This window comes from Chelon labrosus, assembly GCF_963514085.1.
Source record: "Chelon labrosus genome assembly, chromosome: 11".
NCBI classification, from domain to species: Eukaryota; Metazoa; Chordata; class Actinopteri; order Mugiliformes; family Mugilidae; genus Chelon; species Chelon labrosus.
The window spans coordinates 4,524,942-4,550,854 of NC_140344.1; the positions used below are offsets into that span (position 1 = coordinate 4,524,942).

The 25,913-nt window shown below is 39.8% G+C and overlaps 1 protein-coding gene across 1 annotated transcript in view; it reads right to left on the reverse strand.

The window, feature by feature from the left end:
- cftr (CF transmembrane conductance regulator) overlaps positions 1-25,913 on the reverse strand; it is a gene marked incomplete at its 5' end in the record, with an annotated part of 33,667 nt that overhangs the window by 5,944 nt on the left and 1,810 nt on the right. Inside the window, 19 exons of the mRNA XM_084555237.1 lie at positions 312-412; positions 1,411-1,638; positions 3,816-3,966; positions 4,482-4,561; positions 5,078-5,364; positions 5,656-5,693; positions 5,784-5,912; positions 6,349-7,138; positions 7,543-7,629; positions 8,674-8,768; positions 11,782-11,973; positions 12,152-12,328; positions 14,355-14,447; positions 14,622-14,868; positions 16,077-16,202; positions 16,731-16,894; positions 18,758-18,847; positions 20,412-20,627; positions 22,317-22,428. Coding sequence (XP_084411363.1) covers positions 312-412; positions 1,411-1,638; positions 3,816-3,966; positions 4,482-4,561; positions 5,078-5,364; positions 5,656-5,693; positions 5,784-5,912; positions 6,349-7,138; positions 7,543-7,629; positions 8,674-8,768; positions 11,782-11,973; positions 12,152-12,328; positions 14,355-14,447; positions 14,622-14,868; positions 16,077-16,202; positions 16,731-16,894; positions 18,758-18,847; positions 20,412-20,627; positions 22,317-22,428 — 3,403 coding nt within the window. The remainder of the gene's footprint in view (positions 1-311; positions 413-1,410; positions 1,639-3,815; positions 3,967-4,481; positions 4,562-5,077; positions 5,365-5,655; positions 5,694-5,783; positions 5,913-6,348; positions 7,139-7,542; positions 7,630-8,673; positions 8,769-11,781; positions 11,974-12,151; positions 12,329-14,354; positions 14,448-14,621; positions 14,869-16,076; positions 16,203-16,730; positions 16,895-18,757; positions 18,848-20,411; positions 20,628-22,316; positions 22,429-25,913) is intronic.

The window sequence follows — 25,913 nt, forward strand, 5'->3', positions numbered from 1 at the left end:
TGTATGTTTTGGAGGTCAACAACAGAGTCTTGCACTGCATGTGAACTTCCACAGGAAAGTGGAGTGGCGAGGGAACGTTTGGAAGGTTGAACACCAGATGGGCAGAAATATTCTTGTCTGAGAGCAGAGACCTGGTTTGCAAACACAGGTGTTAAAAACAACCCCTACATCTTCAGCAAAACGTCTTCTAATGCATGTGTGTGTTTGCCACGATTGACCGGCCACTGGTTGTGTGGTATTTGGATGCAAGTCAGGTCTTAGTACCACGATGCAAACGATGATAGATCTGTGTGTCTGTGTGAACCACATACCAGTCCGTCTACGGTGATGCTGGTGATGACAGCCCATTGGAAAGTCCCCAGGATGAGCATGGCCAGGGCCACAATTATCCCAATCTCCCCTGGTTTGTCCTCTGTAGAATGCACGAACAATCACACACACACACACACACACACACACACACACACACACACACACACACACACACACACACACACACACACACACACACACACACAGTCATCAGTACTGTCCAATCAAAGTAGCTCCCTCTGATGTCAGAGCTGCACTCAGGTATTACAGTCCCTGCTCCATTGGAAACTAATGAGCTGTAAAATGACACTTTAATCTGCTCTCAACATAAACACAGCCTATGACGCAACAACACATGTGTGTGTATTGTGTGTGTGTGCTCACTTCTCCCATTCATTTTAATTAAACAAACACATCCTTCCTCTTGTACATGACATTTTATCCCGTGGCATGCCAACAGTTTTGATCAGCTTTCACAGACACTCTGTTCCACTCTGATCCTGATATCTGTCTCTACACACTGCAACTGACAGATAAGACGGAGCTTCTTCACTTGGTGGGCACAGTGGACATGATAAGGTGTTGACTAACTTACTCACTGGAGTTTCAAGATAACACCATGTCATACCTCAGTCACTACAAAAGGGAAACAAATGATAAAGCACTATTATTATTCCCATGTTCTGTAATATGTCTTCATTACAAATTAGCTGACTGATTATTAGAGCTGATTATTACCTTTCTAAAGGGGCCAGCTACAGTTAGGTATGCTCTCATGTTAGGCCAGATATCATCAATCAGCAACCATTAGATCACAAACCATATCTTATAGCTTATTCATTCATATGTTGCAGGGTTTATTCATTGAACTCTACAGTGAAGCCACATTCAACAGCAAATTCAACTGAAGACTACCTACATAGCTGAACACTACTGTAGGTTAAGTGAGAAAATGTGTGTGAATTGAGTGAACCTAACCTTTAAAAGTGAATTTATAAATTATATATATATATATATATATATATATATATATATATATATGATCACAAGTAAATTCTGAAATGCACACATATTTTGTCTTCCCTTCCCATTACTCACGGTTCGTTCCCACAGCGATGAATGCAGCGGCGGTGAAGAACAGGACGAAGATCATGTCGCAGCGGAAGAGGAACCATCGCAGCGTGGCCAGGTAGTGGAACCAAGTGGCTGTGTGAGTGTTTAGGGCCTTGTGAAAGAGCATCTCAAAGTAGGTCTGACGCCCAAATGCCCGAATCGTCCACAAGCCCTTTAGTGAGATGATGAGATGGGAGAAGATGGGGCTACGAGCTGCGGGAAAGAAGTGACACGGATCTTTAAAATTTCTACGACATGAGTACATTTAAGATGAATATTATTTTACAAACACTAGTTAAGTTGGTTTGGATTGAGTTGGAGTGAACAAATGACCAAAGCTGCTTACAAAATATGCTAAAAGGAAATGAGTGAGGAATAGACTGGTTATTTCATTTTTTTCATGTGTAATACCAAGTCAAAGTTTGAGGCACTTTACACATAGATTTGTATTTATCATACAGTGGCATCAGAGTTATCATTTGATTTCTTTCAGCAGGATGATAATAAGACCAAAAAAGCAGATTCATACAGTACTATTTTCAGTGACAAGAAGAACATGGAGGCCCGCAACAGATGGTCTCATTCTCACAGAGCTCTGATCTCAACATGGAGTCAGTCTGGATTAAATAAAGACACAGAAGATACTGAGAAAGACTCAGTCCTCAGATGTTAAAGGGCCTACCTGCCAAGTACCATGAAAAAATGTGTCAAAAAGTAAAAACAACTGCTTCGTTTGCTAGAATGAAGTTAACTGATAAAGTGAAAACACGTCATGGCATCACCACTTTTGTTTTAGTACTCATTACTGTATATCTACAAATCTGATGTGGCTGTGGTTTAATTTCAAAACACTGACAATGTGTATGACTGATTAAAGAGAGACTGCTGGACCTAACAGTGTGAGGCACAAATCTGGCTTGGATTTTCTCTCAAAAATGACTTTAACAAAGATACCCTTCAGGAAGAAACTCAAATGCAAAGGGAAGGAACCAATGTGGGATGGACCATAGCAACGTGATCACAACAAAGAGGAAAACTACTAGAAAACATATCATACAACTGATCAACTTATCAACAATATGGGTAGGTTTGAGTAATGTAAACAGTACAGTGTTGAATATTTCACATAATATCCACAGTATTTTGCCCAACTTGTTGATTGTGACACCAGAGGGAGCAACACCAGGATGGGGTTAGAGGAAATCCCAGCTCAGCTCATCTTTCTGACCTCAACGTGCTCTCAGTGGCTCCGGAAACTTCTTGCCGTCATCACCGAAACACATTCAGTGACAGAAAGGATAGCAGAGCTGGGATCGCCAAAAAACAGAGTGGTCACCAGCCCACTGACCTGTTTTCTCGCTCTTCTCTGCTCTGTCAGCCAAAGCCAACCAATGATTTATAGAATATAATGATTATACTGATGACTGCACTTAACTTTCACTGCAGCGCGTCTGGATTCACTTTTTTGAAGAATAAAAATTGTCCATAAGAAAACTGTGGGCATTTCCAACAAATATTTTATCTGCATGGATGGTTTTCACTAGAGGTACAACAGAAAAATGTGTCTTGCTTGTTGGCGGTGGCTCTGCCTGAAAACTGTTTTCAAAGTGTCTTTTGTGTCACTTGATCAGCTGGTGATAGATTTAATTTTGTACAGACCATAAGCTGCCCAGAATCCTCACTGAGGAACTCAAACACACAACAACTGTCACTAACGTGAACACGCTTTTAAAAATGCCTTACTCTTTTACACAGGGACACTAAAGTGTCTGGTAACTGGAGTATTGCTGTTATTTTATTCACCGTGCCTCACTTCCTTTAACTGTTCCCGCCCCTCCGAGGCAGCGCGTCCATCCTCTCCTTAAACCTTTCCTCTGCCATGTTTTCATTCTTACATGTGACGTTTGCCCCCTAAGCCCTGGGCCATCCACCACTGCTGTTGGCAGGCAGTTATGATGAGTCTCTCTTCCTCTGTTTTATCTGCTGGTTTTCCTTTCATGTTCTCACTTTTACTCTTCCTGAATATTTGCCATTTCATCGTTGCACTCATGGTCCTCATTTTGATGGGCTTCCTCCCTGACTTTCACTCTCATTATGTTGTCAAGTCAAAGAGGGAGAGAAAGCAAGATCTGTTTTAAAAATCTTATAAAACTATATCTGAAATGTTCAATCAATTTTTAAACAACAGAAACTTCTTCTTGATCTACTTGAGAACAGAGGATTCACATTCATATTGCACATGCACATACTTCAAATATTCTTGTGTTCTTACTTGATGCTTCCCTTTGAAAACAATGTCTAACCTTTCTGGTAAATATGTCTATTTCTAATAACAAAATGGAGTCCCTGTACAATGACTACTAACAGTGCAACCCCTCCTTGACTCTCACCTTCAGCCTCGAGTAGTTTGAGTTGCTGTCCAGTTCGTAGGAAGTATTTCCTGAGGACAACGAAGATAACAGCCAATGGGATAGCAGCGATGAAGATGTATGGCCGTATGATGGACACAGTGAAGATGGCTCCTGTGACGATTAGTGTCAGCTGGTGTTAAAAGAAGGGAAGAAAATTAGAGATGAGATAATCAACACTGGTTCACAAAAAAAAATACAAGAAATAAGTCGATCAGCCTGTTTTGATTTATTTACTTTCTTCAAAATCTGACTGTTAGGCACGGGAGCATTACAATTTTTGGTGGGGCAAGTAACCCTGTGATAGAGCTAACATTAGCTACATAAGCTAATGTTTGTAGCTGACATACTCATGTAAGTCATTACATTCAGTTGCATGTTAAAACATTACGCCATATTCTCATTAAGCCTCGACTTGCTGGCTGTTTGTACAAGAATGAACGATAGATGACAATTTGAATGTGTAGCAAGTGAAAGTTACAGTTTTAATGACTTGTGTAAGCTGCGCCATGTGACTCAGTTTGCCGTGACCAAGAGAGTATTTACACTGACTCAGTAAAGCTACAGTATGCCATGCAGTCTTTTAATTCTTATATTTGGAAGGCCATGCCACATTATGTTATGCCATCCACTGCATTGGTTAAATACCTGGATGAGGTCAAACAGCACCAGAGGCAGCATGTCATCAATGGTGGCCATGTCCTTGGTGAATCTGTTCATGATCCGGCCTGGAGGAGGACAAACACATAAATCAGGTAAAACTAGCATTATATTCAGGGCTTTGTGAACAGACCGTGAGACCCACTCTGCTTTTCACACACTCTCAGATCCATTTTCTCACACAGTGAAAAGCTAATTTATAACTGATAACGTCAAGGCACTGACACTGACAGCGCACAGCCAGATGAGACCGAGCAGCACAGTGAAACAGCAGCGTGCAGCAGTGGGTTATTCAGACCTTCTTAGGGTATACTGGGAACTATACCTATTCACTATAGACCTTTACTATTGATTTGGCTTTTCATTTGTGATAGTTTTAAAATCGTGAATTTTGTCACGTAACTTTCTAAATACAATTAGTGGGTGTTCAAGAGTGACGATACAAATCCCTGCAGTGGGTCACAATATGCCTAAAAATAAAATTAATTAAACAGATGAAGGAAACTGTATCAGGATAATTTGAACTCATAAAATTCTTAAAACCAATAAAAAGAGCTGAAAAATATTGAAAATGAGCTAAGCACCTGTTTTCATAGTGTTGAGCACAGCCATTGGGGCTCGTAGCACAGCGCTAAGCATCTGCTCATGCAGTCTTTTGGACACAGTGAGTAATGTGTGCACTAAAGGGAGACCCCTGAAGCATCCCAAGGCCAGCACGCTCTCAGACGTGGCTACGTAGATGTAGATGATGTAGTAAGCACTGGTCGGTGTGACGATAACGGCTAGGTGGACAGGGGGCGATGAGGTGTTGGGGTGCTGCTCATCAATGTAGTTGGGTGAGGAAGGGTTGGCACCATCCCTCCAGATTGTGCTGGTAGAACAGAGCAAAGGACAGGAAATGAAACGTGGACTGAATTTTAGTACAAGTGAAAATAAAACACACCCACACAACTAAAGTCAGAGGGCTATATCGAGTGAATGCTTGCTGGTGAGATAACCACAGTTAGCTAAGTATGAAGCTATGTTCTAAGACAATGAATTTACAAAGAGTAGTACTACTGTTAGTCAAGTAAAAATTCTTAAAAACTTTTAAAGTGTGAACAGTTTGTTGGTAGATATTACAGAAGGCAGTAAATGCGTTTTAGTCTCATATGACACTTACTCAGTAATGAGGTAAATGCCAATGACTGAACCAGCAACCTATTGGAGGAAATAAAAAGCAAAAACATTTTGTTTATTAAATTCAAACAACTAAAGAATAGGTCAACTTAAAAATGGTTGTGATTTTACCTCAATGACAAAGACAAAGAAGATGAAAATTAGGACGTAGACTAAGCTCTTATTGGTGGTAATGTAGCGTAGGTAAGTGCTCCATGAGGTAGTTTCAAAGACATTCTCGCGTTCATCTGCAAAGCATTGCTGTGGAGAGACACATTGTGCTTTCACTATACAGGCTGACAAATAATAATTTCCACCATAAGCCCGAAACCTTTGTGGAAATGTATAAAAATAATTATGTAAATTAATGTTTCTCAGTTGTCTGGGTCGTGGTATATCCAAAAAACAAAGCTGATACAAATGCAACTGGACTTGTTGGGTTTCTTGAAGACAATTGAGCACTCTTCCATGCTGTACTAACCTGAGTCATTCAGGTGGGCACCTCCCACAGATATTCCTATTTAAACCCCAACTCCCCATCAGTCATTTAGAACTGAAGAAGCTACTTGGATGAGAGGTGGAATGTCTTCAAGAAACCCAACAAGTCCAGTTGCCTTTGTTTCAGCTTTGATTTTTGGATTAAAATAATGCTCCTCATTTATGAGAATAGGCAAAAACTTTACATCAATATCCTTACCTCCATGTCTTCCTCGTCCACTTCCTCACTAATGTCATAGACACTGTCCTTGGACAGGCGGCGGGCATAAATGTCCAACTCAGAAGCCAAGTCACACTGCGGCGTGATGGACAGCTTTCTTCTGAAGGACGACTGCATTTGCTCTCTGCGTTCATGGCCGTGAGCATTTGTGATGAACGCCAGGACAGACTGCCGCCTCTGCCCGTTGAGATGCTGCAACCCATGATGGTACAAGTTACTCCTTGGAAGCACCTCCTCCACTTGATCATCCTCTGGTACTACAGAGAATTTTCTCTCTGAAAGTTCACGGACCCCGTCTTCTATTGTCGAGGACTGGGGTGTATTCGCAGTCTGTTGGGAGTTCCCAATGAAGGAGAACTTGCGGGCAGCTGCCAAAGGATTTAGAATAAGTGAGTGTTTACGTTTTTCCGGGTAGCCATCGCCTACAGGATGGCTTTGAGACCCGGAGCCGATTACTGGAGGTGGTGCCTGGCGGAATGATTGGCGTTTCGGCTCCTGGCCTCGAAAACCAGCAGTTTCGTCCACTGAGACCCGGCGAAGAGTTTCTGTGAGAATGGAGCTGCGCCGCTCTGCGTTGATGTTGTCATAAGCTTCCAAACCCAGCAGGAGGGAGCTGAAGTCTGGGCGCTCGGCCTGCAGATCTGAGAAGGTGCCATAGAAATAACAGTCTCCATTGTGGAGGAGAAGGATTTTATCTGCTCGTTTGAGATGCTCCAACTTGCTGGTGACCACAACACGAGTCTTTGAGGCCATGAGTTTACAGATGCATCTGTGTAGTGATATGGAAAGTGTACATATTATTATTTTAAAAAAGGACAAAATACAGAAAGGGGTGTCTTATCTTCAAATAATAACTAGAACTCAAAATAAACTTGCTACTGTAAATATTTATTACCATTACCTTGGTCAGACACTACACTAAAATGTAAAAAATCCAGACTAACTCTGAAAGACTGCCAAGGTCAACATTTCATCAATAGACAATTCCCCTTTTCTCATCTTAAAAACAATCCATTTCCTGAGAAGGTTGCATGTTGATGCAGTAGCCTTGACACACCACAGCCAAGTCCAGTGTGTCTAAGACAACAAATGCTAACCTTGACCTTGAACTTAAACTTTAGCTTAACCGCTCCCACCCCCTTTACATGAAAGGCTCTCTGTCATGATACACACTTCTCAAAGATCTCTTTCTCTGTCACAATGTCCAGGTGGGTGAAAGGTGCATCCAGTAGGTAGAGGTCAGCATCTTTATACACAGCCCTGAGGGGGGAAACACAAACACACACACTGAGTCAAAGATACACAGAAAGGCATAGAAATGTGTGGAAAATAGTGACATATAGAGTGAAAGCAAAATGTTACAAAGGAAAAAATGGAAAACGATCGACACAGAAAGACATAGCTGTGTACCTGAAGAATGTGTAAATGAGGAAGTGGGGTTTTTGTGGGGATAAATTACTTCCAGTAAATTTTTACATTGATGACAAGAGCCAAAAACCAATGACAGGCTGCAATTTGATACGAACACACTGGACTAATAAATAATGCATGGGAATATGAGAGTGGTGGACTGTTGTTATCTACTGTTATCTATCTCTTGCTGAGATTTAACACAGCAATAAAGCTCTACTAGTTCTGTAGAAAAGACCTGTCACTATAAGTTGAGACCATTAAACACAATAGTTAGTGCAGACAGATAGCCATGCGCAATGATATGTGATCCTTGAGAGGATATGATCATGGACAGTGATTTTGTTTTACACACTGTTGGGAACTGGAAGCATTGCCAAAGACATACAATCATAAATACTCGTAACTGTTATTTAGTTGATATCTTTATTGGCTTGACCGTGAAAGTGCAGGCATTGGTGGTCATAATAATGATAATTTATGGTTCTGAAATTGATGATGTCAATGTATTTATTACCTCCAACAATGATAAAGATTGCTGAAGTTAATGTGTTGATTTTACAAGAAAAAGAAACACAGCTGGTTTATTTTTTTAGTTCACATTTCTTATCGAACCATAAAATACTGCAGATTCTAGTAAATAAACTGATGTTCCTCTTACAAACACACACACTAGACACTAGACCGGCTGCATGCTATATTTATCTTTTCTGAGCTTTGTCAGTTAGAAGTATGTCTAAAATTTTTGCCTCAATCAGTCCTGCTTCAGTCCATTGCATGGTCAAATAATGGTTGGTCAAAACATAGACCAAAATTGTAACTAATCAGCAAAGGTGGTCGGTGCTGACAGACGCAAGGGAGCGAATGAAGTGTGTTGACAGACGCAGAAAATACCTGGCTAGGCCGAGGCGCGCTCTTTGACCGCCGCTGAGGGTCACCCCTCCTTCAAAGAGGAGCGTCTTGTCTTTCTCAGGCAGCAAGGCAAAGTCCTTGAGAGGTATACAAGAGGTCAGTGGGTCAAACAGGTGCATGCATGGGCAGTATCAACTGTAAGAGCGGCAAAACGACAATAAAAAAAAACACATTGTGAAGATGATGAGGACAGTCACTGCAGGAAATTACACTTTTCAGGAAATACTTCACATCCTCTACTTGTTTTATTATTTGCCATTCTGTGGCAAAGTTAGGAGTATCAGTTAGATGCCTTAAAGTACTAGTTCTTTATAGATTTCTTTAAATGGCAGGAAACAGGTCAATGCATTAGGTAAAGTGTTTATGCCACTGGCGATTTTTCCGAATGTGTTCTGGTCAACAAAGTGCAACAGTGTTTACCCAGAAACACAGTTATGTCTAAACAGAACACAAAGACACAGCACTTCGCATAACTTGGTTATCAAAGTGATTCATGTCTCTATGATCACAGAGGTCTTATCGAAGTTCTAACCACACAAAAAGCACAAACAACAGATGGGCTAGGCACATGAATGGATGTGACAAATAGAGACTTGTAGTGCATTTGGTGGTAATTAATAATGAAAATAGACACTCACACCAATAAGGATGAAGTGACAGCACAAGTTTATCATTGTTAAAACTTCCTACCTTTTTAATGGCAGCTTCCGCTGTCCTGATAGGAGCGCATAGGGGATCAAGTTAACAGGTTGTTTAACATCTTGTAAAGTAAGGCAGCATAGTAAAACAAGACATGTGTGTCTCACTGGGAACAAAAAGCTCCAGCAGCTAGAGGCTGGAGGAAAAGGATGGGTTTACAGTTAGAGGACCACCCACAGAAGTCTGTCTGGTGCTTCAGGGGGCAACAATAGCGAGGAATTACAGTCAGAAGTGCACTAAAGGCCTCGTCTCTGTTTGGAGAGATCAACTGGTTGTCACTCCTGTCTGTCATGATTATCTTGGGGTTTTGTCCAAGAGTAAGAAACCTTATGTGTTTTCTTCCCCCATTTTAAGTCAATTCTAGCCTCTTGAAGTAAGCTGGACCATTCAGACTGACTGTTAAAAATAAGTCCTTTTAAAATACATTTGTAATCTTTTATAGCGAAACGTTTTTCTTATAGTGTAAAATTTCATAGCAAAACTTGTATGTTAATCCTACTATATGAATAATACCGAGCTTGTGTTGCCAAGCATCAAATCATTTATGATCATTCTCACAATAAAAAAATATGGACTTTTAGAGAAAAATATAAAATATAGATCTTTCAAATTTAAATCTATCTGATAAGAGATTAGAATGATCAGCTGATTTAGAAAATGGTCAAAAGAAATTATATTACTATATTTTTTTAAAAGGTACCAATTATAATCTAATAGCACCCTACTTAACATACCTACACAGCTCTTCTGATTTATTCAAATTCAAAATCAGTCCCAACACTGTTTGAAAGAAATCCGTTAAAAAGTAAAAAATCTGTCATTTTTTTAAGCTGCTTTACCAAAACTTCAGAGGATCTGTCCCTTCCGTTTCTCATCCTCAAACAATCAAAAACAAATTAAGAATTCCCATCATTCTTGTCATTACCATACAATATACAGCAGCACTGACAGTGTGACTCCTCTTCATAGTTCTATTGCTTCAGTTTTATTGACACCTGTCCTCAAAGACAAAATGAAGGCTGTTTATTTATTTATTTATTTATTGCATGGAGAAGCCAGTATTGCACTCCGGCTTTGTTTGCTGTGACAACACGCTGTGTTTTGTCAAAACCACAGGAGATGGGACAGGTTAGCCGGTAAATATGACAGTGCCCCCTTTAGCATGAGCTGTTGTATTGGTTTAAGTGCTATTTAAAACACCAGCTATTATCAAGTAAGTTCTTTTTGTTGCCACCATCTTAGTGCTTGCTCTGGGGGTTTCCAGCTGGGTGTAGTAAACCATAAACCATAATTTTGAATAAAATGAAATAAAATACATCACTGATTTTGTCAGCTTAGATTAGTTTGGAAAATAATTCCAAAATTTCTAGACATTTCTTTAAAAAAATTGCGGTAATTCAGATACATGTGACAGTTTATTACATCAAAAATATGTACTGTAGTTTGCCATATATTATAATATTACACTGCACATGTCCTGTGTGTCTCAGATTAACATCACAGAGTACATCTAAATAATTTATATGGATGTGTGGTATGTTGTATGTGTAGTACATATAATTATGGTTTAATATCACTACATAGTGTAATAAACATCAGCTTTACTTTCATGTAAGTTCCATCTAAGTCATGCTCTTTTTGCACAACAATGTACAGCACATTTGATAACATACTGTAATTCAGTATTGAATAACAGGCCACACAGTCCCTGGATCTGATGGTTTGCTTCTAGGTCCGTCAGTGGGAACTAAGAGGCTCATATTGCATCCCAGTGACATAAACGTGAGATTTCCATGGCAACAGAGGAGACATTATTCTGCTGAGGGGCCGTCACTCAACACAGAGGCTTATGAGAGTGTGCGTATGTGCATCAGAGTAAGAGACAGAATGTGCATGTGTGTTTGTGTGTGTGGGACATAATTGGTGTGAGTGTGGACAGGGGAAACCTGAACCTTCTTGACGCCTTGTAGCAGCTCCAAACAGGCAACTGAGCAGAGAGCATCAGTTTAGTGAAAGAGAAAAGTCTTGAGAAAGAGGCTGCTACTTTGAGATGCAGAGTGTTTTAATACTTTTGTGGCATTACATTGTAATCATGTTGCAACTACTGTGCCACTTATTATTTGTGTCTCCGTTCACTTTTACTTTTATTGGCACTTTATTGTGGTCAGGTGCAGTTCATACAAAAAGATCAAACTATTCTGTGAAATATTAAAATTTGTTGTTCACTCACATTCTGAGTATGTTCCAAACACTTGTTTTTGGAACATGCAGCAGTGGATATAGTTTGAAAGAGCATCCATAGCCACTGTGATGGAACAAGACCTACAAAAGTCCACTTTGTATCCAAGACAGAGGGGCAACCAAATGAATAATATGAGAGAATGACAGTACCTCTTCCAGCTGACAGGCCTTGATGATGGAGGTGTAGCGGTACTCGTCATAGGTCAGGCCAAACAGGATGTTGTCACGAATTGTCCCTGGCATGATCCAAGACGTCTGTGGTGAGAAGGAAATACGGCCGCTGTGTCTGATTTTACCCTCTGATGGCACCAACTCTCCCAGGATCATCATAAGCAGTGAACTCTGTGGGGAGAGTGTGGTAACACTTTATTCTGCTACACTTTCATTCTAAGGCACTGAGATGGTATTCTCAACCTGAATAACCCGTCATGACTTTGACCAAACATTTGACAGTACATGGATTGCAGAGACTGTGTATTATCTAAAGTTTCATTTGGATGAGATCCGTCTTTTGACCTACCTTCCCTGAGCCAGTGGATCCAGCCACTGCAATCATCTTTCCTTTCTCCAGGTACAGGCTGATGTTTTTGAGGACAGGTGTGACGTAAAGGTTGGTGAAGAAGAGTCCGGCGTCACCGTTCATGTGCCCATTAGCTTTGCTCTCCTGTTTGATCTTCTCAAACAGCTCACCAATACCCTGCAGAGGAGCTCACAGTCAGAGTCCACACTTGTTCATATGGGCTGAATGTACACTAAATACAATGATATACATGTGGAAAACCTGCATGTAGTTTATACACCAATCAACCACAACATTAACTACTGACAGGAGAAGCAAAAAACATTGACCATCTTGTGACAATTAAATGTTCTGCTGGGAAACTTTTGGACCTGTCATTCACTGTGACATGTATCAACCATCTAGACCAGACCAGGTACCCCCAACCCCATAGCACGGACAAAAATGCTGTAGGAACTCAAAAAACATCAGTACAAGGTGTTGACCTGGCCTCCAAATTCACTAGATCCCAAACTGATCACGTATTTGTGGGATGATCCACAGAGGCCCCTCCCCTCAACACATAGCACCCAAAGCTCCCCACTAACAACATTCTGTTGCCAGACACCACAGGACACCCTGAGAAGGCCCATGTCCATTCTCTGATGAGTCACAACTGTTGGATGGTCATAATGTTATGCTTGATCGGTGAATTGAATATTTAGCTCAGAGATCTAAATGTTCAATTTCCTGCTGCAATATGTACAGTCCAAATATTCAGTTTTGATAGATTACACTTAACATAATGTGTACATGGCATGTGCATGGCACGTATGGCCACGTGCATTCCGTTTTGTTTACATAACTGAATGCTTCAGGGCTGAGTGAGTGTGTCCGTCATGCAGGGCTTTCAGACAGTGCCACCAGGCCAAACTATTGTGAGAAACAAAAGATTGTCCTAAGACAGGAAAAGACTCCCAGAGTTTCACAATGGCCTTATTTCACCTCATCCGTCACCACCTCCGTAAAGATTAATGGATGACACATCACACTGTTAGAAAAGGGGAACTCTGCTTGACTCAACGGCTTAATCATTGACCTCTATGACGTTTTATGGGTCACTGTTCCTCTAATGCCAGGGTTGGCTCCAGTTTGTGTAGGTTTGTCTGTTCAATTCTCATTCTAATGAGCTGACGTACATGCTGTCAGCTGTAAAGAAAGGCTACACCCCTCCCATTCATGCGCCAATGGCACATTCCAGGAAGAGGAGAAGGCAAGAGGAGAATCTGGGAATTGGGTGATGAACGCAACTCTGAATCTCAGAGGGAGAATGTTCCCAGTGAAGGCGAAGTTGAGTGACGATACAGGGATAACTAATTATGCAAAGTGAAGGAAAAAAACACTGCTGGATGTTCATGTTCTCACGGTATTGGGTGGTCAATGAATCACACCTGTGAGACTGAGTTTACAGCCTCTGCCTATAGATAAGATCATACTACCTGCTCCCACGGATAGTGAGGAATTGACTACTATGCTTGTAATGCATGGTGGATTTAAGGGTTAAGAGACTATAACTTATTTAAACATGCCATTGCCCTGTTATGGTAATGATATAGTATAAAGATAAAAGTACAAAAAGATAAGATAAAGATAAATGAACTACAGCCTGAATGATGGATGGATGGATTTTATTATTTAAAGGAGTGATTTAAAGACCCAATTTACACCTGTCATGCTGTGGAAACAGTCTTGCACCAACATTTTCAGTTGTTGTTCAGTAAAGCTGTACTGTTTATAACAGCGTGTGATTAACAATGAACCCCATGTTCATGCCCATCAAACATACTGTTACTTTTATTATACACTTGTTTTTGATCAAAAACATTATTATACACTTGTTTTTGATAAAAAACAATTACTTTTTATCATATTTTGATACTACAAGATTGTGACAAGCAATTTGTTTGGGGATACCAGAGAGGTAAGTTCTTAACTGAAACAAATGAATTAACTACGCAGGATGTCATAAAGTGCGTGGTCATTTACAACCAGAGGAATGCTTATCAGAGTTAAATTCTGAGTCTCTGTGTCTCTCAGAGTGTCTCTGTGTCTTAATTCTGGTGTTAGCTGACTAGAAGAAACAATGCTCTCATGTTCCACATGGATGTTTAATATTAGTCACTTTCATTCAGTGTAACATTTAGGATTGGACATAGAGACAAACCTCATCCCAGGATGCAGACACATTGACCAGCTCCAGGTCAGCGGTAGTCAGGTTGTACTCCAGCACTCTGTATTCTTCCTTCATCAAAAATTCCTGAACAAATAATCATAAGGAGCACATTGTCAAAATTTAAATTTAAATGTCCATCAGCAGCAGAATGGACATTTATTATATGGTAAGCATACTAATGGCCATGATATTAAATATTTTATTTTAACATTTCTAGCAGCAGGCATCTAAGTGACCAGCACATATCTCTCAGCCTACCTCAATCTTCTTTACTAGTGCCAGTGTGTCATACCACATCTGGATGGAACCTGGCAGCTGGCGGGTCAGTGTCATTCGTAGCACCATGCAATATGAGGCTGTGGTGAATATTCGGCGCAGAATGATGCCTTTACTGAGCGCATGGGGAACAACGGCTGACACGACAACCAAGATGGCAGAGAAGAAGTACGAGGCGCTGTAGAAGTACCGCAGAGAGCCAATCTTCCTTGTCAGTGTCATCTCATCTCTGTGGAGGGAGGGGAACGGAGAAAGAAGAAAGAAGAACGGAGTTTACATAATTTGAACATACAAAGTAGGAAATATGTCTGTGAGAGTTTGTAGTCCTCCAGGTCATGGTATATCCAAAAACATAACTTGATTTGTTGGGTTTCTTGAAGATGATCCACTCATCCAAGTTGTTTCTTCAATTCTAAATGTCTTAATGACCTCCCGTTAGTACAAGCTGAAGAAGAGACTTGGATGAGTGATGAAACATATTCAAGAAATCCAACAAGTCCAGGTACCATTGTTTCAGCTTTGTTAATACAAACAATATTAGTATAGGAAATTTGACCTTGATATTTGATCTTGCAATTTGTAGTTCATTGTAATTTTTAATAATGCCACTTTGCATCTTTGCACAGCTCTATTAGAAAGACTCTAATCAGTACAGAAGAAATAAGTTTTTCATGCCGCTATTATGAGGTGGTCTCCATTAGCTTTGATCCAGTTTTCATGTAATCAGAGTCAAGAAGTGGACATCAAGAAGAACAACAACATTCATTTAAATGAAAATGGCTCCAAAAACAAAAGAATTTCCAAGATTCCAGGATGTGTGAATCGCATGATGTATCAGAATCACAGCACAAAACCAGCACACTTCCTTGAGGCTTGATGGTGATATACTTTATTTTTTTGCAGCATATTTCTGCACATGACACAAAACATTTTACTATATAAGTACTGTACTTCCCACTTACAGTGATCCAGTTTTTCACAGCTCATGTGCCAAGAGTGGTGCTGCAGGTTAACCACCAGTCTTCACATCTCTCTCTCAATTTCAGCACCACGTTGATGTCATTACTACAGCACAGTCAAAGCATTGTGAGCCTGATTCTGGCTCTTGTTTCTTTCTCTTGTTCAGTTACTAAATGTATCAACAATGTACCACACAGGCCTGAATATACTGGAAGACCATTCACTTAGTTCTAAAGTTTTGTTAGCCCAGCTTAAGGTGCAGGAGTTTTTAAAGGCTGTGTAACACGTTTATGGCCCCAGAGGAAGTAAATTAAAACTGGAAAAAAAAAAATCTGTTGAACGGATAATAATTAAAGCTGTCATAGACACTTTAGCTCAGAAAGACTGACATCTGAAAGATGTTAACTGTATAGAGAAGATACGTGTATGTGTGTGTGTGTGTGGGTGTGTGTGTATAGTATCTGGGGGTTGCCTTACTGTCTAATGTTTTTGATGATTGTCTCCATCACCTCCTCCCAGCCGTATGCTTTCACTGAGTGAATGTTCTCCACAATCTCTGAGGTGAGAGCCAGGCGGCGGCTGATCATCCCTGCTCGCTTTGCCCTGTTTGCAGAACACAGTTTTACATGAACGCACAGCAGTTTTAAGGTAGTTTTATGTCAGAACACAAACATCCACAACCATTGCCACATTCATGGTATATTTGTAAAAGTGCAGCATATAAACATTCGTAGAACTGTTTCTTAGATGAGAAGTTATTATGTAGTAATCAGAAACAAACTTGTGCTGAATGTTTTGTTGGAATGTACAAATGTGTGACAAATAAAAGGAAAACTCTGGGTAAATGAGTGGGGAAACACAATAAATGTAGATGTTCTTCCATTTAAGAGCCAATCATGCTCTATGGCACGTATGAATTTGCTGAACAGGCCCAGTTGATTGTGTTTGTTTTTTTTTTTTTTTTTTATCAAGAAGGAATGAGGGATCAGACAAGGCCAACAAGAACAGTTTGTCCACAATTACATATAGAGAAATATCATAATAGCTGTTTAGTGCATAAACCACTCTTTACACAAACTGTATACAGTGTATGTTCTATAATGTGGGAGTAAAAGGTAGGTCGTTCCCCACCTATGAGGTCCCATCTTCTGGGAGAGCCAGGCCTGGATGATGCCCAGCAAAGTTAGTGCAGCCAGAGCGCAGAATCCATTCACCTCAATCAGCTCCCAGATCAGACCCACACACAATATACACTGCAGAGGGGTGATCCATACAAAATGGGCCAAACCCAGACTCTGAAATGCACACAGACAGTACACAGAATTTACATTAGTGTATATGGGTCAGCTGAATTACGACTTTTTATACAGGAGTGATAATGTGGCACTTGCCAGTGAGAAAATATTTTGCTCTCAAGCTTACAGGTTAGCTCAGCTCAGCTTTTGCAAACAGAAAGTTGTCATGTGCAACAAAGGTAAGCAGCCAGGAATGCTAACAACAAACAGAAATTGTGTTATTGAGCTATATTTTGGGAAAAACATGAGGGTTTGTAGCATAGCATACAGACAGACAACATGACAAGTGGGTTTTGCAGGTGTATAACATTAAAAATAATTTTGACAAAAATTTGGAACTAAATTTATTTTAGTTTTAGAATATGTGTTTTCTTTTCATCTACCCTGTTTGCCAACAGCCTTGCACTGATATATGATCCAGTAGTAACGCTTTTTTGTTTGAGATGTTTCTATGGACGCCTTTTGTATCGCTGTTAAAATTCATCACTTTTGATTTGATTTGCTATGAATCAAAGCACAAGAGCGATTATGCATACTCATAATGTACTGTATGGTAAAAGGAAGGTACCTTAACCCCTGTGGAACACACTGAGATACAGATGCACTTTCTAAAGTGCATGATTGACCACAGGGGATTAATTCATACAGAATTTACTGACTTGTTATGCCACTGATGAAGTTTGGTTAATGGTTTGACCTGTACAGGCCCTGTGCACATCAAATATCTAGAATGAGCAAATGGTAAATACTGTTACAAAGCAAAAGAATGCAAGCACAGAAGCCGTGTAAGACACACACACAGTAACAGAGGAATGTATCAAACAAGCAAGCAAACTTTCTCATGAAGAATCCACATCCACCAGCATTGTGCTGAGGAATCTCTGCTGTGCTGTCAGTGGGATGCTTCAGTAATCCCTCTTTCATCCATTCACCTGCAACCTTCATGCTTTCATGCAACACTCACACACAAGCATAAGGTAACAGCCTCTGCATTAGGCAAGCCACATCCAAGCCAGGTGATAATTGCCCCAATGCAGGTTGCAGAGTGTTTCCACATTCAACGCCTCAGTGAGACCCAAGGCAAGACACAGTCCAGCCTACACACACGTGAATACACAACCTCCTTGTTGGCATAATTACAGACGTGTTTTCCAACACCGATGCACGATTACAAAAAAAAACTTGCTTTTGTACACACTCATAATTGTGTTTGTTTGTGTATGAGCACGTATTGTTCCACATCTGTTGTCCTCTAGTTGTCCCTCAGTACAGAGAACACAGTGTCTTGGGTAATAATACATATTCAGTAAACATAAAAAGGGTGTGAACTATAAATTCTTGTTTCCCTCATCCTACCTCTGTTGGCAAAAAGGCTCCGAGCTACTTATGAGTGGAAAACTACTGTGGTGTTCCTCTAAAGAGTTTCACATTTCAGTTTAATTTAATTTCACCATTAGTTAAAGCCCTGTGTTAATGTGTTTTACATTTTCGAGATCCGCTGGTTTCTATTCGGTTATGTTTTCCAATCCTGTAGAAGATTGTTTTTTTAAAATATGTTTTTCTTTCGTTGTTTTATTACAATACATTAATATGTTTCTCAATACAATACAATCAATGCATAATACTGGATCTGAATTAAAATAGTACGTAATAAAACGGAAATAAATTTCTTAAACCAGATTGAAATCATTCAGATTTCAGATTCCTGAATAAAACCTGAACTGGGATGTACATTTATTCCACACAGAGAACAATGATCTGATGACAAGTTTACGTGGTTATTAGGTGGCAAGGTCTCTCAATCCAATTGAAAATCACTTCAGTGTGGGCCAGTCTATTCCAATTCAGGTGTTACCGACTCACCTCATCCAGCTTGTTGAGATGGGCAGACATCAGACTGACCAGCTGACCAGTGCTAATCTTATCCAAGACTCGGCTGGACAGCTTCAAGGTCTGAAAAGGTCAGAGGTCAGATGTCAGTTAAAGCACAAAGGGAAAAAGTGAATAGGATGTAGGGAAATCAGTGACACGTGGCCAAGTTTTGACACCAGGCTGCCACGCCCCTCACAGCACCATGTGGATTCCCATTGTAGGAGTAACAAATGTGAGAAGAGTTCTGGGAATGTTCAGTCGTCCATGTTACATGAGATACCAAGAAAAAAAACAAGCAAATGTAAATGTTGTCTGACCATTTTATCAGCTGGGTTGTTATGTCTTGTTCTGACAGTTGATTGCCAGTTACCAAGAAGTAGTGTTCCAGTCATGTGTTATCAGCATTTCATTGCCACTGATTCCAAGGAAAACTTTACAATGGCACTCTCCAACATTTCAGTGCAAAGGTTATTTTAAATTATTTTGAAAATGAAATCTGCTAATTTAGAGGGGACATCGTATGCCCACTTCCTTAAGTTGATATGTTTCTTTCATGACTTGATTGGAATCTCTGTTACATGCTTTAGTTAAAAGTTTTCAGTGATTATGTTAAATAGGCCCATATTCACCAGCGGCAGCGTGGCACTCTGCAGCCACATCAGTCCATACGGTTGACCCATAAAAGTTCAAGCCACAAGCATTAGAGCCCTAAATACTAAAATATTTTAATGGAGATTCTTACAAAAAGACGTAACACTGCACCAGTAAGCAGACAACGGGCTAAATGGGTTAGCTTACTGTTCCACAGTAGCACACATGGCAAATGTAAAACTTAATAAAATATAAATGACAGAACCACTACAGCTAAACATCAGTCGGTTAACATATATACAAACATACAGACACACTGAAAGTGACCATTAGACAAATAACATCAGCATGTTCAACACGGCCTTTGCATGCTAACTTAGCCCCGTGGTTTGTTCCAATCTCCACCATATAGTAACCACGTTAGCCCTGCTAGTTTTGTTTTATTCCCTTGCCAATTCAAAGTGTCATACAACATACATATAACTTTATGAAACCACACTGTAGACTTAATCTCACAATGTTTTCTGAAAAAATGCACCGTATTGGCTCCAGATCGTAAAACAGTCTGGGAAAAAAGTGTTAGGAACACACCCACAAGTTTTTGTTAGTAAGCCTTTACAATTGAGCATAAAGCAGCTTACATACCAGGACCATTTCATTGTTGATGTGTATCCGATGCTTGCTGAAACAAAATGTGGCTCCGCTTTGCTAGCGTCATCACTACCACTGACTGACAGGGCAGAGCAAGCTAGTTACGTCACAAATGAGTCAAATTTGAAACGCTCGCTGAAGGACACATTTTCACTGTCAGACCTCTCATAAAAAACTGACAGCTTTTTATCAGCTTTTCGGAGCTGGCAGACATGCCATACACTCCACTAAATGTAGAAAAAGCTCAAAAAGTGAGATTTTCCTCCTATGTCCCCTTTAATCTTATTGTTAGTGGGTAAAAAGGCAACATAAACGTACTCTTTTTGAATGGTGTAATGCTTTTTAGACATATTTATAAGTTTACAAAACAATATGTATTGAAACCCCCTATTCCTCCACTTACCTTCTTGTATATAAGGCTGAACAGGGCAATTCGGATCTGCATGCCCAGGTGATGCAGGCCAAAGATGGCAGGCTGCAACAGGAGGAAGCGGGCAGTAAAGAGGAGGCATAACCCCAAGGCCAAGTAATATCCTATGCTCCGCTCCGGAGCATGGAACGGGTCAAAGGAAGCGATGATGCGACCTAAAAGCTGAGGCTGAACCGTCTTGGAAGCCTCCTGAAAGAGATGGGACAACAACTACTGTCAAGAAGATACACTGACTTCATACAACCATTTTGCAGGGTATGTCATTCATAAATGCAAGTTACAACAAAAAATCTTGGAGGTGAAACGGTTGTCCTTTGTCATTTAGAGCAGCAGATAAAAGTACATAACAATGTTGCATTTTAATAACAAACTCATGGATGCATTTGACTGCAATTTAACAGAAGTCCTGCAAAACATCTCTTCTGCAAGAACATTAAATAATCAGAAACTGTGCTGACTTCCACTTAATCTTTCTCCAAAGCGTTTCTGTTTTCCTTTTTCCCACAGTGTCTTCTTAACATCTAACAGGCATTCTTGTTGTCATGACCACCAGCTCCAACAGTACTAAGTTACGCAAAGGCAGCTGTCAGCGCCTTCTATTAAGTCCGGGACAGTGAGTTGGTTTGCGACACTGTGGTGTGACATGCTTGTGATGTTTGTACGTCATTGAACTGCAGCTTTATTGTCTCTCTCCAGCAGGACAACACAGTTAACAGGTACCACACATACAGGTGGAGCTGGCAGCAAGAAGGCTGTGTAGTCATGGCCTTGAAACTGTTTCTTGACAGAATCACTGAATTTGACCAATTACAATGAGGAGAAATTACACATATTCTGTAATTGCAGTGCTGAAATATATATAATTCTACTGTATGTGGAATATATAAATGTCTCAGGCAGAATTTTTAATTCTGTACATTAAATTTAAACTAATCAAAATTAAGCATTCTTGTTTTGTCTAATGATACAACAGTTTTTGTTTCTTTTTGAGTTTTGTGATAGCAGTTCTCTGACATTTTGTAAAATTTAATATTTAAGCATCTAATCTTCTAATAAGAAGGGATGGATTAGTGATATGCCCACAGGGTTTCCCTACATCTAGTGCTATGCGTGGTGGGGCACGCTCGACTTCTCATGATGCTGTATTGTCAGTATGAAAACAACATGGATGGACAACATGGACCTTCAGACAAACTGTGCAATTTCTGTGGTATGAGAGATCAAGGACAACCACAGGCAAAAGGACGCCACTCAAGACCATAATAAATTAAATTATGTAATTTGATTATATCTATCTATTATATCTATGTATAGCACCAATCCTTGACATATGTCATCCCAGGGCGCTTTACATACAAAGGTCAACCATTCCCATAAACCACCGTAAAATTATGTTTGGATGAGTAGCTATGGAAAAGTAATTCTGATTTGGATTTGAAACTCTAAATACCTCATTTAATTCATGTTAATTCATGTATTTGGTTGGTGATATTGAATGTGTTTGTGACTGGAGTATTCTAGTTGTTCCACAGATGATACACAAGGCTCAAAGATTAGTAGGTTTGCTTGAATGGCAGGTGTCTGACAGTTGCTTGCCTGCAGTTTTCATTAAATTTATAAAGTTAGAAAGACAAAGGCAAGTTGGAAATTCAAATAACGGCTTTCCAACATAATTTTAGGAACCAAAGAATCACATAACCAATGTTTTACTCTAATGCACATTTCAAACTAAAACTATCAACTGTACCTTCAAAATAAGCTAAGTGAGACATAATATCATGACTTTTAATCTGTATATTGGCAGAGTGAACACTACACTGCCCAGTTAAAGACATGTCAGAGCTGCTTCCTTCATAGAGGGCAAACTGACAGACTCACCCCGAGGTAGAGGAGGACACCAAAGAAGGCGAAGGGCCAGAAGAAGCAGCGGGCCAGTGCTCTCATCAGCTTGGGCTTGTTCTTGGCCGACACCACCTCTCTGTCCCATTCTCTGCAGGGAGGACAGAGTTACAACACTGTTAAACAGCAGTGCTTACAGAATGGGAGAATAACACATCTACCGGCCAAATACCAAACAACGTTTGGCTGTGACTGTTCTATTTGTCTGCTACTACTTTGGCAATGAACCAGCCGTCCAGGGAAAGAGTCCTATCCACAACTTTGAATGATTAAGTCAAAGATTAAGAAACTCTAGTGCATTCATTTATGCTCTCACGTTTATGTTCTTATGTTCTTATCTGAAGAAAAAAAATGCTACTAATATTGTTATATGGTGTCTGGGTTGTTTTTTTTTTAGTTAGAATTAGAATTATTTGGGTAAAAATAGCAACACTAAGCCTTGTTAGATTATAAAGGTCTGATGTCAAATCTAGTTTTACAGACATTTCTATAAATATTAGTTTAAATATTGTGTACTGTATAAATATTAATGGATACTGCCTGCCTACTGCAGCTTTGCTACAACACTGTTGCATTAACTTCCCACAGCTGTCTTGGCGAGCTGCTAGGGCTAGAGTAACTAGCTGCATTGTTCTCCGAGGGTCATTTATAACCTGGGTGATCTAGCTGAACAGAGAATGATGGGAGTACCAGAGGAGAAAAAAAGATTAGAGAAGAAAATGATAAACACATACGGTGAGTGGGCAGTTTTCCTGCCTTATTTATAGTGGATTTGTCTCAATTTGGACACAGAAATGCAACAGAGGTAGAGATGCATTGACAGATTTCTTCATCAGTGTCATTAATAATTCAGTATTTCCATTTTCAGTTACATTCAGTCATGGCTCGTTACCAGTACAGCTGTTAGCCTCACAGTAATCGCTGGCTTTATGGTGCCTTGCGTGAAATGAACCCAGAGGATGTCATTATGGAGGCACACAATAATAATCTGGGCTAAAAACAAGAGGAGCAGTGTTGGATTGATATCAGTCAGGAAGTACCAAGTTAAAGTTATTATCAGAGGAAAAGTTGATATGCAACCTATGTTACATGACCAGGTTGCCACTTCTTGTCCAATTCATACTGGGTTATCCTTAAGACACCAGATCATTCAGTACAAGCTGCCATCTGTAACATTGTGTTGAGGTTTTAACTCTATTCCATTTTGTGCATCTTATACTGACTGAAGAAGCTACTCGGATGAGTGGTGAAACGTCTTCTCACAAAACTCTACAAGTACAGTTGCCTTTTTTGAACCTTGTTAGATATCTTATACTGTAAATCACTGCTGGTTCAGACTTGGAACATCTGCAGGATAGGCTTTTTCTGCGAATCAGGAAGTGATCTCTGCTCCCCTACAAACACCAACAGGGTTTTTAGAAGATGAAAGGTAGGCAAGAGTGACAAAGTGATGATGATAGTTGTCTTGAGCTTTACAATCACAGTCACTAATAGAACTATTAAAACTAGACGGAGGTCATCTAGTCTGTTATTTGTTTACTGAACCATTACATCATACTTTATGGTGATACAAAGAATTGTATGCACCTGAGAGCGTATTTATATATAAATAATCCTTGCTAAATAATCCTTTTCATGACAACAAAGCTCATTGACTGGAGCTGAATTACAGTGACGAAGAGGCTGACAGTACTCAGCATGCTTTAAGGGAAGGTAAAGTTCACATTCCCAGAAGTCCTCAGTGTTTGCCTGATCTGAATAATGAAAGCAAAATCACCCACCACTGCTCATTTATCACCCAGTGAGCACTGGGCCCTTTTCTAAAGGTCGACTTTTTAACACCCATGTACATTAACTGGCTTGTTGGCACCATTCAGCGTGACGCAAGCCCCTGGGTGATCAAGAGGCAAGGCCAATGTTGGACATTGCTATGGTTGTTAGGCAAGGTAAAAAAAAAATAAAATAAATAAAAAGGGGGAAGAAACATGAGGATTTAATCTTTGAGGTAACTTTAAAAAAAAAAAAAAGTGGCATTTGATTATTTAAAAATCAGAAAAGATGAATGAGATAAATGGAAGAAAGCAACAAAATTATGCTTGTGTAGCTACAACTATTTTAAAGCCTAAAATGTAATTCATTTGAAGATATTTAATGACCAATTCTAGTAGTAAGTTGAATTATTTTAAGTCATCAGTTTATGACCACCTCGAGAGGGAGAGAAAGTTAATGGAGAGTGAGAAAGAAATAGTGGTTTGAAGTGAAAGGGGAATAACAAGACAAATATCAAACCAAAGAATAAAAGACTTAACCTTGTCTGACACCTATTGCCTGACTGTTTGTCGGCAGACACAGTTTGGTTTATGTCTAGCACAGTTTAAATGCCAGCCCATATTTAGAGCAGACTCTGAAGAATGACCACGGCCTGCTACTGTAAACACATGTAAAGGTGATGTATGAAATACACCAAGGCCACAGATTTCTAGGTTACACTTTGTCTACAAATCTTACTTCAATGTGTACCTTTTAGATTCTGAAGTGTTCTGTATACAGATGACAATGGGTTAGTGAATACAGGTACATGTACATGTTACATACCTAGACGTATTTTGAACAGGTGAGGATGCAGGTCAATGCAGGTGAATTTTCCAGAATACCTTACCTGTCCGTCTCTCAAACAAGATAAGATAAGATAAGATAGGACTTTATTCATCCCCGTGGGGAAATTAGGGTGTTACAGCAGCAGGGAACAACAGTGCAAGATACAAACAAAGAGTTGTGGCAAAATACTGCAGTTATTTTAAATGATTTTTGCAGAAAAGGATGGCATTCATGACGACAACATTTCATCTGGGAGTTTCATACATGCACATTTACTTGTATGATGCACTGGGCCACTTGAACGGGTATAATGTTAGCAGACTTTGTGGCTGTCTTTTCTGCTCCTTTGTTTCTTATATTTCGTTGTGACAAATCTGATGTTAACAAATTAAATTTGTCGTTCGATTTTGATAGAACAATTTTTCTGGGATTTTTTATGCATATGGCTTCAGTCTCACCAAAACTGGAAATATAGAGTGTGCAAAATTGACATCAGCTGCATCAATCCAGGAACTTAAGAGAATGGAGAATGTTTTCTTGGTATACTTTGAGCTCCTTTGAGCTGGTAGTTTGAATGCCACATCCTGAATATTGTTACTTTGAACTTTAGAGGCCTCACCTATCACCACATCTGAATCACCACAGGGAGGTGTGGTCTAATAGATCTGCAGCGAGTGTGCAGCTGACGAATCTGAAGAAATTATGAATCAAACCCACTTTCAGGCCAAGAATAAAGCAATTTGTGAATGTTAAAATGTGAGTCAAGATTCAGTGCGAAAAGAGACACATCTATATAAAAGTACCCTGACTAATAACATTAGTTTGAGGCTATGTTTTAGTATTTTTGAAGCTTCACCTCTAGCTACCAAACAGATGACAGTCTCATGTTTGAGTCAGTCATTCTCGTGTAATGGTTTTATTTAATTTACAACTCAGTTAGGTAATGCAGCCTTCCTAACTCCATGGAAAAAAGACAAC